Source organism: Diabrotica undecimpunctata, chromosome 8 (assembly GCF_040954645.1).
Source record: "Diabrotica undecimpunctata isolate CICGRU chromosome 8, icDiaUnde3, whole genome shotgun sequence".
NCBI classification, from domain to species: Eukaryota; Metazoa; Arthropoda; class Insecta; order Coleoptera; family Chrysomelidae; genus Diabrotica; species Diabrotica undecimpunctata.
In genome coordinates this window covers 129734643-129751829 of record NC_092810.1, presented here as the reverse complement: position 1 = coordinate 129751829, position 17187 = coordinate 129734643, and the positions used below count along the sequence as shown (strand labels likewise).

Below are 17187 nucleotides of genomic sequence, written 5' to 3'. Positions count from 1 at the left end.
CTCGGTGTTTCTTATCTTATCTCTCAGTCATATTCCAAGCATGATTCGTTCCATTGCTCTTTGCGTTGTTTCTAATTTTTTAGCAGATTTTTTTGTAAGGGTTACTGTCTCCAAGCCGTAGGTACAAACTGGTAGTATGCATGTGTTATACACCTTTTTCTTTAAGTTTACAGGAATGGAGGTGTTTTTCAAGATATACGCTAGTTTGCCAAAAGCGCACCATGCCAGTTGTGTTCTTCTTTTAATTTCAGCATCTTGATTTGGTTTTCCTAGTTTGATGACATGACTTAGATATACATAATGTTCAACATGTTCTATGGTTCTATGGATTTTGTATTGTTATATTTATCTGGTCTCGGCTCAGTATTTTTGTTCATTTTTAAGCCTACCGCTCCTGATACTGCATTTAATTAGCGCCCTTTAAAAGAGCATTATTCTGGCCAAATCCGACCACTAGAGGAAAGAAAAAAATGCCATGAGTTGTTAATTCATAAGTGTGGCAAAACTATTATAAGGCAAAAGAAGAGGAGAATACCAGAAAACTTGAAGAAATAGAAAAGAGTGCTTTTCTAAGAGTGCAAAAGAACTTAAATCAAAGAAAAGAAAAAAAAACCTATGATTATGAAGACTGGATAGATAGTGGAGATAACTTAGATGACATAGAAATCAATAAGCAAGAAGAAACTGAATTTTTGGAAGTAGATACTGTTAGTGCAGTTGCTGTAGGAGACAGCACATAGTTTTGTGGGGGAAAAAGAAAAACTGTAACATACATATTATGCTTGTGTTGCTCTAAACATATTACCCGAAGAAAGCGAGGTAGAGGTAATATGCTTAAAGCCAAGAGTGATAAAAAAACTAAATTCAAAACTGACGAAAATGACGTTTCAACTATAATTTTTTTAGATATAATCGGTAAATTACATACTCCTGAGATTGTAACTTTAGGAGATACGCTAAAATATAACTTTTTCAAAGCCTATCGATGTATTTGAAATGCCTTAAATACATACCATTAAGAGTATTTTTTATCGTAAATCGTATTTATAAGTAGTTAAAATATCATAATTACTTTTTTGAAATTTTATCACGTCAATAACTGAAATGTCAAAAAATGGACTTTTTCAAAATTAATATGTCAATTCCTTCATTCATTAAGCTTTACAATCTCAAGGGATTAAAGCATCATGGCGTTCAAAATCCTATTCTTGAGTGAGGTGGATTATTCCTCTATATCATTTTTATAGCTTACTGTGTCTCTGTGCTGTTGTCGTGACTATTTTCCATTTCTTTCTGTCCTTGCACTGAACTTTCCAGTCTTTAACATTCATTGTTCTTATATTTTCTTCTACCTTATGTACTGGAGCCTGATGATGGGGCATATATTGTAAGCCTTGAAACCGGTAGCCAAAATTTAACACCAATAAAAAACTACTTAAAATCGTGAGTACCTGTCCCATCGACATTATGACAATAATCATTCTTTTTTCTTATTATACTAATATTTATTTTAAGTAAGTTGATTACCACATTTCCTTCTAATATTCGGAAAGAGGTTTTCATCACGTTTAGAGTAATAACCGTGCAGCCATTAATTTACTACAAAAAAGTGTCCCAATTGAAAGCAAAATCGACACATTTATATCCTAAAGGTGTAGACATAATTTATTAGGTAATAAAGTGTTGAACATATTTTCCTGGCAACAAAATGTAAACAAAACAGTGACAAATTAGTTAATAGTAATTTTACTTGTATGTGTGAAACGCTTAAAATAAGTATTCAGTAATTTGTAATGTATTATGCTTATAATAAAAATGACAAACCAGTTATTAGCTTTGCTCTGTAATGCATACCTCTCTCCTTGCGAACCTAACCTTATAAAGTAAATTCAAAACGATGACTAACCCCCGAACGATTTTCTTATTCATCATTGAAATCACCGAAGAAACTGGTTTTATGTTTACAAAAATATTCGCGCAACTCTAACTTAATAAAATCATCTTAGTTAGTTTTTTTTTAACTCACGTGCAGTCTGTTGATAATCCTGTCGAACTGAGAGGGTGATTTGCTAGCATTATCCACAGCATCCTGCGATTTCTTTTTGCACAATTTATTTCCCATTTCGGACACAAGTAACTAGCACAGAACAAAACAAAACGAAAATCACGGTCGGCCGCGGTATTGCGTAGATACCAAAACAAAACAGTCGGCTATGAATTCGGCCTCGCACACTGGCTATCGAGTGGACCCGTTCTCGACCTTAGCTGAGCCCAACAACAACAACTACTGACTCTGTATTTCCTGTGAATGGACAGGTGAGACTGAGTCGCTCACGTGTGTTTAGTGCACGATGTACGAGGGGGAGATTCTTGTTGCAATATATCTAATATATCATAAACTAATAACAGTAACAAAAAATTTAAACCGCTACTTTTGAGCGCATTTAATTTAATACGCGGACAATTGATAACCATAACCAACTAATAGTGTATGAATAGCGACAGTCTCCGCTGGTCGTAAACCTGCCTAAATATCTCAAATTTTCTGTAGCCTCTGATTAGTTGTACTTGTGGACAGTTTTCCCAATCGTATTATTTAGTGATCATCCTTGATGGGGATGAACTCTTCCCAAATGTGGATAAACTCTCCTAAGGAACAAGTAAGAGAAAAGTTACCACGATTTCTGTTTCATAATTTGGAATTTTGTGTTTTCATTTGTGGACTAATAGCTCTATGGAAAGTTTTCGCTCCATCTTTTGCGCGGTAGGCCGATACTTCTTCCACCTTTGGTAATTAATGTCTTACTATTTTGACGACCGGTCTTCTTTATTCTACTTATACAATTATGCCATTGTTCTTTCTATTTAGTTTCCACTCATTTATGATTTGTATGTTACATTATCTTCTGATGATTCTACTCCCCTTTCGGTCTCGCAGAGTATTTGCTCTAATCCTTCTCAATATTCTCGTCTCCGCCATTTTCAATAGCCTTTGTGTTGTGACTGTGTCAGGTCTTGTTTTTAATGGCTTTAGAGCAAATAGATCAATAATAGACCAAATTTTTACAATTAAACAGATCCATATGAACTCAATCTCTCAATAAACATATTGTTCATTGATTTTCGACAAGCATACGACACAATAAACAGACATAAATTAATCGTAATATTTTGACTTTTCAGATAAAATAATACGATTAACTTAATCCCTTCGGAATGAAACCAAAAATAAACTTATGATAGAAGGTCATGTCTCTGACAGCTTTAATATTACTAGAGGCCTGCGACAATTCCATGGTTGCGTATATTTTAATCTAATACTGGAAAGAATTCTAAGGTAAAGCCATATATACACTAAAGGCTCCATCTACTACTACATACATCAATGCGTAGCATACACGGACGACGTTACCCTGATAACAAGAAGACTAACAGAATTAAGAGAAATTTTTAAAAGACTCGGAGGAATAGCCAGGGAGTATGGGCTGGAAGTAAATAAAGAGAAAACAAAGTATATGGAGACGAGAGGAAATAATGAACATTTAGGACAGTTTTGGAAAGTATATACCCCATATAGGGAATATAACTTTGAGATCGTTGGACAGTTCGATTATTTGGGAGTAACGTTAACAAATAGAACTGAAGAGACTCAAGAAATCGAAAAAAGAATGGCTAAGGGTAGTAAAAGTGCTGGAAATTTAAATAAGATGCTGAGATCAAAGCAGTGGCGCACCCAGAATTTACCTGTGGGGAGGGTTTTGGTTGGGCACCGAAGTTTTTTTTATTGCTTCTATTTTGAGTCCTTAAAATTTGTGAGTAAAAGTGTCGGAATGGTGCACTGGGGGGGTCTAAACCCCCAAAACTCCTTCTGAGTGCGCCACTGGATCAAAGAAAATATTCAGAGAAGTAAAAAGAAGAATATATACAACGGTTATCCGACCAACAGTACTTTATGCTAGCGAGACCTGGATCTTAAGCAAAAAAATAGAACTGAGTCTTGATAGATGGGAGCGAAAGATCTTCTTCTTCTTCTTGTGCCACTCCTACCTTCTTCTTAACATGCCATACACCAAAGTGCGTAGGCGACTATCTCATCACTAGAATTCTGTTCTTGGCGGCGTGACACAGCTCGCCTGTATTGTGTATTCCTGTCCATTCTTTAATATTCCTTAACCAGGATAATTGTTTGCGGCCGGCCCTCTCCTACCTTCGATCTTCCCTTGTAGAATTAACTGTGGTATTTCATATTTTGCTCCTCTCAAAATGTGCCCAAGGTAACCAATCTTGTGTTTTTTAATTAATTCAAAGAGTTCTCTTTCCACGCCGGCTCTCTTAAGGACGTCATCGTTTCGAACTCTATCCACCCAAGGTATGCGCATCATTCTTCTCAATGACCACATTTCAAATGCTTCAAGTTTGTTGATAGATGTTTTTTTCAAAGTCCACGTTTCCATGCCATAAAGCAAGATGGACCATATGTAGCACTTGACCATTCTGTAGCGTATTTCGAAATTTAGGTTTTGATTACATAGAAGCGGTCTGAATTTCACAAAAGCTTGTCTTGCCATTTGTATTCGGGTTTTTATTTCTTGTTGTGGATCCGATTGGTCATTGATTGTGGTGCCAAGATATTTAAAAGTTTTCACGCGTTTTATACGATCGTCACCTATGCATATTATCGGGTTTTTTGGAGGGTTTCTGCCAATGACCATATATTTCGTTTTCAAAATGTTGATTTTGAGGCCATATTTTTTACCTATGCTATTTACCCTATCAAGTAATAACTGCTGATCTTCCAAATTATCAGTTATAATCACTGTGTCGTCCGCATAGCGTATGTTGCTATTTGCTATTTGCTATTTGCTATTTGCTGTATGCCGTTCACTTTAATGCCTAATTCCGTGTCTTCTAATGCTTCCGCAAATATATGTTCAACATATAAATTAAAAAGCATCGGAGAGAGTATGCAGCCTTGGCGGACACCTTTCCGGATTTCAAATTCATCCGTATATTGGTCTTGATCAATCCTCACCTTTGCCATTTGGTTCCAGTATAGATTCTGAATAATTCTGATCTCCTTCTGGTCAATGTTGGCCCTATGTAGTAGTTCCATCATGATATCATGTTTAACATTGTCAAATGCCTTCTCGTAGTCGATGAAGGTGAGGTAGACATCTTTTCGTTGATCTAAACAGTTTTGTATTAAGGTGTTCAAACATAAAATTGCCTCTCTTGTTCCTAGTCCTCCCTTAAAACCGAATTGTGTTGACCCGCTAAGTTCTTCTAGTATCTTGTACATTCTTGAGTGTAATATCCTGAGGAAGAGTTTCAGCAAGTGACTCATTAAACTGATTAAGCGGTGTTCATTGCATTTTGTGGCATTAGCTGTTTTTGGGATCATCACAAAGGATGACTGCAGCCATTCTCGCGGAATGTAACCAGTATCATAAATTCTATTGAACAGCTTTACCAAGATTTCAATATTATCCTCGTCTAGTAGTTTTATTGCTTCTATATTAATTTCATCTGGGCCTGTTGCTTTATGCATATTTATGGTTCTAACTGCATATTCTATTTCACTTCGCATTATTGATGGCCCTGATAAGTTTTCGGAAGGAAGTTTGCGCATTGGTTGTGTTGGTCTTTAGTCATTAAAAAGTCTTTCTGCGTATTCTTTCCACGCCATTGCTATCTCCTCTTCTATGTATTCGTTTCTGTCGTTGCGTATTCTTGATCTGTGGTGGCTTTTGTGTATATTCGATATTTCTTTGATCTTCTTATGTAGTCCAAAACTATCTCCTTTTTCCTGCAATTGTTCTATTTCGTTGCACCTTTCCACCATCCAACGTTCTTTTGCTTTCTTAATTTTCTGGGGAATTTCTTTGTGTATCTGTTTGTATTTGTCTTGATTACGTTGTTGTTTATGTTGCCTTCGCTTTTCCATTAGATCCATAATTTCGTCCGTCATCCATTCGTTATGCCTTCTCTTTCTGATCTGTGTTTTAACTTCCCTGTTTACTGCCAGAATCGTTCCTTTAATATCATTGACCATCTCTTCGATATCATCATTTTGTTCTATTATTCGCATTTTTTCATTAATTTGATTTGCATAACTCTTCTTCAGATTTTCGTCTCTCATCAGTTCTCTTGTATTTATAGGCGTGCTGGTGTTTGTATTTGTTCTCTTAATTTTTGCTAGTTTTAACCTCACATCTGCTATTAGCGGATTATGATCGGATGCAATATCAGCACCTGGATATGCTGCGATTCTTTTGATAGCGTTACGAAATCTTCTGTTTATTAAAACGTAGTCAATTTGGTTTCTAATTATTCGATTTGGACGGTCTCCTGGTGATTTCCAAGTATATAACTTACGAGGTGGGAGCTGAAACCATGTGTTCATGACGACAAAACCGTTCTCCTGGCAGAATTCACACAGCAGGTCGTCTCTTTTATTTCTAACTCCAAGGCCGTACTCAAGGATCGTGCATCTCGTTTTGTTGGAAAAATCGTTATGCCTAAGCATTATTTGATAAATAACAATTTTTCTGATTAATTACTTAATTGTTAAAAATGGTATACTACTTTAACACGTGCTCTTAGTATTATCAAATAATATTAACGGCAAGTTTTATTGATACACAAACTGTCCAAAACTATTAAAGTCTATAGTCATCTTAAAAGTCTATCTACTTATAAGATGCACATTGGAGATGATTCACATAAAAAAGATCCAAATTTCATCAATAATAACACTGACATCAAAGATCTTTCCAATATGTATCATAATTTAATAAGTTGAATTGTTTTTTAAATGCACTATGGCAGATATTTAAAATACGACCCTGAACCACTCCTATTTTAAGATACCTGCCAGATGTCAACTGTCAATACCAGATACCAATTTTTTAATCCATATTAAACTTTTTAAAAAAAGTGTAAACATGAAATTTAATTGTAAAATGTAATGTTTATAAAATAAAGTGCTTATTGAGAATGGTAAATTTGTCCGACAGACCGACAAACCCAGGAAATAAAAAAGTTTTTATTTATATATATATATATATATATATATATATATATATATATATATATATATATATATACCTATTTAAAATATTAAATATTTATAAAACTTTATATATTATATATATATATATATATATATATATATATATATATATATATATATATATATATATATATATATATATATATATATATAATAGGTAAATATGGTATATTGTTTGCTTTCATTTATTAAACTCTACTAATTTTTAGTCCCGCTGTGGACCATTAATTCTCTCTCGTATGATAACTTTAATATCTGTTTAACTTTAATTACATATATGAGATCCAGATTTCACGTACTGATAATTACATTATGATGCAGCAGTAAATCAAATTAGTCCAATTTGCGCAAACACTTCGTTTGGAATTGAATGTAAAACTAAATTACTTTGCACACATGAAAAAACATTTAAGGTAAACACTTAAATCTAACCCAAATTCTAGAAAAAATACTTAAATATGTGTGTATTTAAGATAATTTAATGCAATACTTTTTTAGTAGAAATACATATACTACTTGTCTTACAAATTTCTATAAGGTGACAAATCACCTGTTCAATTTTGGGGTAGTAGGTGTGCGCAGAAATTTATAACTTACTCGTTCTCTATTGGTTGTTGCGCGAAATAGTACTTCTAGAGTGGAACCACACCATTACCTAATATTACGCAGCTAAAGTTCATTCGTTTACCAAATTCCCATCAGTAAACATGAGCACGTGTTGATATTCGCCGTCTCATTCGTCAAGAGGCTATTAAATATAATTTAATACCTTAAGCGAGACAGATTCTCATGTTACAGATCCCAACTTGCCAGCATTTTAAATTCAAATTGTATCGTGTTGATTTTTAAGTTAAAATACTGTGTTATATTTATGTTATAGTTATTGTTAAGTTATTTACTGGTCGTGTTATTTTTTAGAGATTAGTTTAATTGTGATATAATGATTAAATTTCAAGAAATTCTTACACTAACAGTTTCAAAAGTAAATATTTTTAAAAATCATATGATACGTAGGTCGTACATCAGTACGACCCTATTTGGCTTACACGTGGTTCTATTGACGATTGGGAATTTGTAAAATGAATACGGTTTATAAAAGTTTCTATCGACCAATCCATCTCTTTTCCACCAATGTTTCTTGTATTGTAAGGCGCAGTAGATAGTATTTAGAAACTATTATTATATAAATGTTTTTCTCCTCTTTATGATGTTTACAAGTATGAGGGGACGTTTTGAATTCATCATTTTAAGAACATCTTCATTGGAAGTATGCAAAAACTACGATATTTTTAGGAGCCGTCAATAGTACCACAATTCGAATGCTTTAAATTTGTTTAGCATTGTGGTTTTTAACTTTTATGTCTCAAAACTATATAATAATATAGACGAAACATTTGGAATATGCATCGACAGGTTTCTGTTACATAAAGTCTGTTACATTCCGAGTCATAAAAGCCTTACGTGATATTTCGATGCTGGTTATTATCTCTTCATCAGAGTCACAATTTACATTTTACCATCTACCAAGGTATTTAAAAAGGTTTACACGTTTTATCTCCTTTCCATTAAGGGGAAACAGCCTCTTCGATAATTTGCTTCACTGTCTAGATTTAGTAATGCCTGGAGATCTTATAAATTTTCTGCAATAACGGCTGTATCGTCAGCGTATCTGATATTGTCGATTACTTCTATGTCTTGTCTTACCCCTTCTTATCTGTCATCCAAAGCATCCCTAAAGATATATTTAGAGTTAAGATTTAAAAAAAAACTCTATGACAAAACAGAACCCTGTCGTACTTCACATTTGATGGGTATTTTTTCAGTACGACTATCTATAATTTGGATGTAGGCTACCCAATTGTAACATAAGTATTTTGACAGTTTTGATTGCTTGCAGACAATAGAAACGTGTATCGTGTTGTACTCGGTCGAATGCCTTCTCGAAGTCAATGAAACAAACATAAATGTTATTTAGGAACTCACAACCTTTTTGTAAGAGAACTCGCATACAAAATAGTGCCCCTCCAGTTCCTAGACCATTTCTAAATCAAAATTGCGTATTAACCATTCTACTTTGGCCGAGAAGGAATACTCGGTTTTGTATAATTTATAAAATTATCTCAAGTGTGTGGTTCATCAAACTAATTAGTCTGAAGTATCTGTATTTGGTGGCCTGTTTCTCTTTAGTAATGTTATAAACAGTAATTTCAACAATCAACTGGTATTTTTCCTTTGTTGTAAATTTTATTAAAGAAAGTGGATAAGTAGGTAATATTTTCCTCGCCCAAGAATTTAAGTAGCTCAGCAGTAATTTGATCTGGTGCAGGTGTTTTTTTTTATTTTTGGCTTGTTGTATTGCTTTTTTACTTCTTATTTCAATATACTGGGACCTCTCACTATCTGGTTGTCACAAGTAGTATACATATGTGTAGCATTTTCTCAAGAAGCATCGTCAAAAAGATCAATAATGTATCTCTACGATTCTTTGCATTGTTGTTCGTGATCACAAATTTCTCGGTCTGCGTTTTTAAGTACCTACGTGAGCCTTTTTCAGTTTTCTAATTCCTGGGGCATATCTTTCTTGTGGAGGTTAAAACTGTCTTTTTTTATCAATTATTTCTTTACATGAGTTCTTGAGCCAAAATTCTTTGGCATGCTTAATTTTTCTCTTTACGAGTTTGTTGATTTCGCGGTATTTGTTATTTCTATTTTTATGTTTTCGTCAGGTCCATCACGTCTAGGATTTCTTGTGTCATCCATTCATGTGTGTTGCCAATATTAGATTAATAGGTATTTTCAAAGACTCTCTTACTTCTTCTAAAATCGAGTTTTTTATATCGTATTAACATTATTTGTTGGTTCTATTTTTGTTTGGTATATATTTATTTTGTGTTATTTTCTATTTATCCGCTGTGATATGTGTTCACGTATTTGAAGGTTTCTAAGATGTCAAGATACATCCTACTAGGCTTAGTTGGCTTTATAATCTATTTAATTTCGTACTATTCTACCTTCTTATCTATTTTGAGAAGATTTCCACGTGTACAGATGCCTTTCTGGAAATTAAAACCAGGTATTTGTAATGATGAAGTCATTTTCTTGGCAAAATTAGATTAGACAATCACCTCTTTTCTCTCTCCTAAACCAATGTTTTGCATTATCTTCTGTCCAACTTTAGTTTTAAAGTCCCCCATAACTACTGTTGTTTCATGTTTCTTTGTTATTTTTAGCGCCTCTATTTGATGGTAGAATTCTTCAATTTTGACCCTTCTTCGTCAGCAGTGGGAACATAAACATATTTATATTTACAGGTGTAGCATTCAGTCGTATTAAAATTACTCTGTCTGATATTGGAATAAAGTTAGTGACATACTAATATGCTGTTTCATAATTATTGATACTCCGTGTCGTAGCATTATGGTCTTGTTTTCCAGAAAAATAAATGTTGCGTATCCGTTTGTTATGAAATTTCCTGTATTTGGCTATCTTGTTTTACTCACCCACACAGAGTGTAGATTTCTCAGCTTAACAGCTTCATATAAAGTTGTTACATTCCATGTAGCTATTCTATACGAGTTTTTCATTTTCAAATCTTAAAAATCAATAACCGAAAACAAATCTGAAACTGACTACAGTTAGCAAATAAAATGTTAACGAAAATTTTAAATATAATGATCTGGTCCCTTGACAACTTAAACTAAATTCTACGACAGTAGTTATCATAGTTTCTTTTATTTTAAATATTGTTTCGATTCGTGACATGTCCAATTGTTCCGACTTAATTAGTATGATAAAATTTACAAAATCTTGTATGTCACACGTATGCAATAAGAAAAACAATACATACTTTTCAAATTTCTCGCTTCTCCGTTGTTCGACCTTTAATAGTTATTTAACCAACAAGTGCATTAATAAGGGCGATTAACAATTGAGATATATTAACGCGCGAGTGAAGCGAGTGCGTTAATGTTCGAGATTGTTAATCGCCATTTTAATTCACGAGTTCGTTACAAAACTTTTCCGTCGACCGTACTTTTCAGAAATAGAGATATCTTAGTTTAAATATTTATTTACTTAACGATAAACAACAAGGAAGATATTGATAAATGATTATCTGCTGTATAGCATTTTGACAAATTTATATTTAAGTCTTCTTGGACCTCTGTGATAGAAGAAGTTAAATTCTGGTGGAGTTAAATTAAACTCTTTGTCAATATCCATCCTTTGATTTTTCAAATACACAGAATTTTAAACAATAAAGTAAATAATGACATACAATGACAGATAGTACTAACAGCGGCTACTTCATTTTAAATTAATTTTTAAGTGGGAATATAAATAGGTATATGTTTGGTTGCCTACACCATAGGTCACTGCCAATCACAGAGTATTTAATTAATTTATCCAAGCAATGTATGTTGTGTTGCCTATAATAAAATCGTTCATTAATAGAAAATCATTCATTAATAGGGGTCATTAATCAATGATTTTGAGGGTGTTAAAATTGATCATAAATGGACGATCGACGGAAAATGAGCTTTAAATGATGCTATTCAATTTGTGCATCCCTTGTATGTAAAAAACTACTGTATTGTTTTTTGTTTTGTTACTATTTTTTTAATTTGCACTAAATTTGTATATTCTTATATAAAAGGGTGCCAAATTTTGTTTTGCCCGAGGTGCTCATACTCCTAGAGCCGGCACTGCTTGACCGGAACTGCAATATATTATTTCTAATAGTAATGCCATCATCAAACACTAGGTATTATGTTATTATCTTACTTTGTCCTAGTTTAAAACCTTTTTTGCTTTAATAATATGCATCCATTACTCCATTGTTTGTTCTCTATTTTAGTATTTTCTCCTAATACCACATCGTCAGCATACATTACACACCAAGCAATGTCACCTCGAAACTTCCTTATTATCTATGTTTTATACTAATATAAACAAATTTTATAACATAAACAAATGGATAATAATTTTGACAGAAGATCCATGTATTGAAAGTATAGAGATTAGATAATAAAAACATATTGTTAAGAAAATTAAAAAATATTACCTTTTATAATTTAATAAGCGGAATGAATACAATTTTATTCTCAGTGTAGGTGTGAATTGTCACATTTTATAATCGTAAACATTAATCAGTGAGGCGCACATCTGATTGGCAGTGAACATGTGTTTATTATTGAATTGTTGATTTTTCGTTTAATATACCGTGTTAAATTAATACTTCAATTGATGTTTTGCTAATGAGTCGTATAAGGTACACGACTAGAGGTCGCAAAGTCGTATAACATACTTGAGGAGAGGCTTTCAATGTTAAAGTGACTTTGACACAATTTTGTTCCGTATAAGGAATAATAATTTATTATTTGCGATTTTTTTAACTAGTTTTTTTTATGCAACACGATGATCGCCAAAGATATTTTTTGAACCAAATTTAATTATACAGTACAAATTCTTAATACAAGAAAAATATTTTAGGTTAGGTATTTTTTCGGATTTTTGATTTAAATAATTAAATATAAATATTTTATCTTTTAAGATAACGCCTTCAAAATGGCGTATTCTAAATTATTTTAATTTAATTTGTTTTTCCAATAATAGCAAAAAAAGACAAAATCGTTAATTGTTTATAACTTTTGTAAAAATTAACATAAACTTTTGTGACTAATCCCTAAGTGGATCTGATATTGTTTAAAAAACTCTGTTATAATTTCAGTTCGACCCATTAATTAATTTAAAAGTTATTCAAATTGTTTATCCCAGAGTTCTTTTTGTAACCTTCGTCTTCCCGGGAAGGGTACAGCTGTACCCCAGATACACATTTTTTGTAATATTTTTGAAATTAGCGCCTGTTTCGTTTGGCTAATTTTATTTTGTGTCCATAAGGGTATTGCAAATAATATCCTATTCATAAAATCAGTAACGATGTTTCAAATTAAAAACAAATGAATTATGATCGGCTTGGGCTACATTCATACCCCGCGTGGGAATCTGTGTCATCTGTATTATCGGTGGCTTTGAAAATTACTAAACGCATGTCGCAACTCTAAGAACAGAACATCGAACGAAATAGATACCACAGATAAGATGGTAAAGCAATACTCTGCTCGTAGGATATGCAACCGATGGCCAATGGCAGTGTTTGGCCAAATATTAAATATTTCTGGCCTGAACGCTTACATCTTATGGTGTATCAAGTAGCCGGATTCATCTAGAGAAAAAGATGATAGACGTAATTTTTTACTAAATCTAGGAGAAGCTTTAGTAAAAGAAAATATTACCAGGCGATATAATGAGGGAGTACGATTGAGTAAAACGTTAAAGCAGTACATGCAAGATCCAGTACAGTCGTTCCAGAGTTGGCGCTGGTGAAGATGCAAATGGAAGCAGCCTGTGAACGATCTTCAAGTGGATGTTGCTACTTATGTAGTCGAAATAAAGATCGTAAATCAAGGCAATTTTGTAAGCAGTGTAAAAATTTTGTATGTGCAGAACACCATATCAAGGAACTAATTTGCACCCGATGCCAAGAAACTTCAGACTAGTTTTCGGTCCTAAGATTTATTTTTTATTCCTACAATTAATTTAATTAAATGATGAAAATTATTTTTTTGTTCGATATACGCTTTGATGTAATAAAAATGTGTTAATTTAAGATTTTATTTGATTTTCTTATAATAAAAATTAAATATACGCATTTTTTTCTCTGGGGTACAAATGGAACCCACATGGGACTCCACGTAATTTTACCGACGTGGGAAGACGAAGGTTAATAATGTAAGACAAAATAATGAAGATATGGTAATTCTGCTGGTACCGTGTGAAAGAGACTTTTTCCTTTAATATGCTCTAAAAAAAAGTTCAAAAAAATCAATTTTATAGCCGTTTTGGATAGTTGCTGTTAAAAAAAGTGTAAAAAGTAGAGAAACTTTTTTTAAATTCACAGCTAATTTCTTTATATTTAAGTCGTAAGTTAATTCTCTAAAAATTATTTAGTTAATCTTGTTGCTTTTGTTTTAAACCATTTGTATAACTTCCTCCTCTCCGTGACCTAGTGTTGTTGTGTCTTATATAAATCAATGCCTTGATAGCCCCTAGGCGAGAAGAGTGTGTCCCTGTTCTCCTAATATCGATGTAAACTTTTATTTTGATAGGGCATTTAGGTAAATTATAATGATGGATACTGGCTTATTCCTTTTGTGTCTGGCTGTATGACGATAAGTCTAAGCCAAAAAAGAAGTCGTAAGTTAAGACACTCGTCAATTACCTGGCTAGGTTATGGTGGGTTAACCTAGTATGTCCTATTTTGATGCGGCGTTTTATAACTTGGTCTGGTCGTTGTTCTGGCATTATTATTAGTCGGAGCCAGGGGGATTGAGTATCAACTTTAATGTCCCCCCTGTTCCTTAAAGTTTTTTATGTTTTTTTGGTGCCTAGATTCGATTTTTCGAGGGTACCAGACTGAAAACCTGTCAGATAATTTGTTATTAACAATTTAATTGTTTTTTTTTTATTTAATTAATGGCTTTGGATAACTTGATCCATTCAGACACGATATTATATTTGACTACTTGAATTTGTTAATGTATTGACCTATTGCATTTGGTAACAAAATAGTACTTCGCTTAGAGGTAAATTAAAAATTTAATGTAAACATTAGTATCACAAAAATTAGTAGATTGACACCATACTTGAAACATTATTCGTTACATTCAAGGCCCTAACCAACTTGAAGTGAATATTTATTACCAGCAAGCGATTACATAATATAGGGATACTTTCCACGCTAAGGTGTCTTTCATAGCAACTTTATTGCAACACAAGACAGGCAATGGTAAGGAGGTAAATATATAACATAAGGATAGACAGAGGAAACAAAGCTAGATATATAAATTCACATTACACATTTCATCCTAATTTTTTCTTCTAGTCATTTTTAAATATCCCAAAAATTTTGGTTAAGTATAATATTATGACGAGAGATATATAAAATGGAAGATTGACACTGAGGAAGCGACATTTGTTTTTTTATCAGATTTTCCAATAGATACTGAACCGATACAACAAATATCGAACATCCAATGATTGATATCGTCAGTGTTACCATTACAATCGCAAAGTTCTGTTTCACTTAAATTAAGTCTATGAAGATAGGCTTTCACAGTAGCATCATTAACAAGACATCTAACAAACATTGAATATACTCTTCTATTGGGACGACTTCTTGCAGCAAAAGGCGCAGTAGGTAAAACAGAGTGAATTACAGGTTGTTACTTCTGTTACAGAAAGCATTCCGTTGAATTTCACAGTTTTCTTTTAATTTTTATTTACGCAGGGAGACCAAATCACCTTATTGAGCCATCTAATTTCTAATCCTTTTGAAGCCGCTTCTTTAGCAAAATAATCTGCTTTGGTGTTATTCGAAATACCAGCATATCCCTTTACCCAAATGACAGAGACTCAATTATTTCTTTTGAGTAGCTTTGGTTGATTTTCTAAAGTTTTGACGATAATACTGTTTTTGTATATATGCTTATACGAATTACCTAAAGCAGACAACGCAGATTTTGAATCCGACAGGATTGCTATTTGTTGATCAGACATTTTTTTCTCAATAGTCCATTCCAGAACTTGATATATTGCAAACAGTTCTGCGGAATAAATGGAACATTGTTGGTTTAATTTAAACATATCAACATAATGTGTTCTTGATTGTTTTGGATATATACCGCACAACCAATTCCCAAAATGGATTTTGACCAATTTGTGAAAATCCTATATGGCTTATTAAATTTGGCAAGTTGTTTCTGAAGTTAAATGTCGTTGTTATCATCAAATGTAGGGAAATAAACTTTGGTTTGAGAATAAATAATTTTAAAATTGGATTGAAAGAAATTAGTTTCAGTTATGATTTGTAAATAGGGAGAAACATTAGGAAATGCTATAGCTAAAGTTGGAGAATTTTTGTTATGCCACCAACTAAATTAGCCACAGATATGTCTGATATTTTTTGCAATAGGTAGATTTGGTTATTACCTTGACATTGAAGGATAAACTTTTCAGCTAAAAAATACGTCTTAAATGTAATGGAGGTTACATACATTCGGATAATAGATTTTCAGTAGGTGTAGATTTAAATCCACCTAAACCCAAACGCAGAGCTTTATACTGGATTCGGTCTAATTTTTAAGCCTATAGTAGAAACCCTCAATTTAGAAGAGTGATATCATAGTTTAAACGCCGAATATCCTCAAATTTAAATGTACACAGCGGCCCTCGAAAACTGCCTGTTTTCTCGATTGCAATTTGCGTTTCCTCATAAGAAATTACAGAATATATAAAGTACTATATTTATTTGTGCTTCTCTATAGTAGACTTGACCTGAAGTTGTCGAACAGTGTAGCCAATTCTTGTTCACAAGTAGTAATTATGGTCATACAAAACCTGTATTCTTCCACGCAGCGATTATTACTGTCATAAAATACAAAAAAAACCTGATTTTTTCAATAGTAAAAATTAAGCACAAAATTGTAATGAAATAAATTTTATTTATATGTTCCGTTTTGTTACATATTTAAATTTATAAAATAAAAATCGATATTTTAAAACAATATTTTTCAATCGTTTGGCAACTTTGGAATTAGCGACGGAACCCCGTTTCAATTCAGATCCACAGAAACCCGTAAAACTAGTTTTTGTCGAGCGAGTGCCCATCAACAATAGGTTATTTACATTGGTGTTTCTGAGGGTAGGCTACTTTATGCGATAAGTTTGTGTTATTGATAAAACGTGTTATTGATAATACGAGTGTTATAGTTTGTCGTTTTATAGTAAATTTTTAGTTATATTCTGTGATTATTTGGTTTGAGTTTTATTGGAGTTGGACGAAAAACCGAGTTGTTCCAAGAGAAGACTGCAAAATTCTGATGTTGATTCCAAAAATGAAATGCCGCAAAAGAGACGGAAAATGTTAACGTCCGAAGAGAAGGTAATAATACGAAACGTTTATGAAGGAATTGTCGCAGAAAAATGGAATTAAATGTTAGCCAAGCGGTCGACATTTGTAGCAGTTTAACAAAATTATCCGTTAGCTGTATTTATCG

General features: G+C 32.8%; 1 protein-coding gene across 2 annotated transcripts in view; it reads right to left on the bottom strand.

Moving 5' to 3' along the window:
- Window positions 1-17187, bottom strand: part of LOC140448012 (uncharacterized) — a 124436-nt gene that overhangs the window by 94101 nt on the left and 13148 nt on the right. Inside the window, exon 1 of one of the 2 annotated variants that reach the window (XM_072541050.1) lies at window positions 2027-2306. The exons of the other annotated variant lie outside the window; for it this stretch is intronic. Within the exon in view, the coding sequence (XP_072397151.1) occupies window positions 2027-2122 (96 nt within the window). The 5' untranslated portion in view covers window positions 2123-2306. Of the gene's footprint in view, window positions 1-2026; window positions 2307-17187 lie in introns of those variants that run through there. 2 annotated transcript variants of the gene reach the window in all.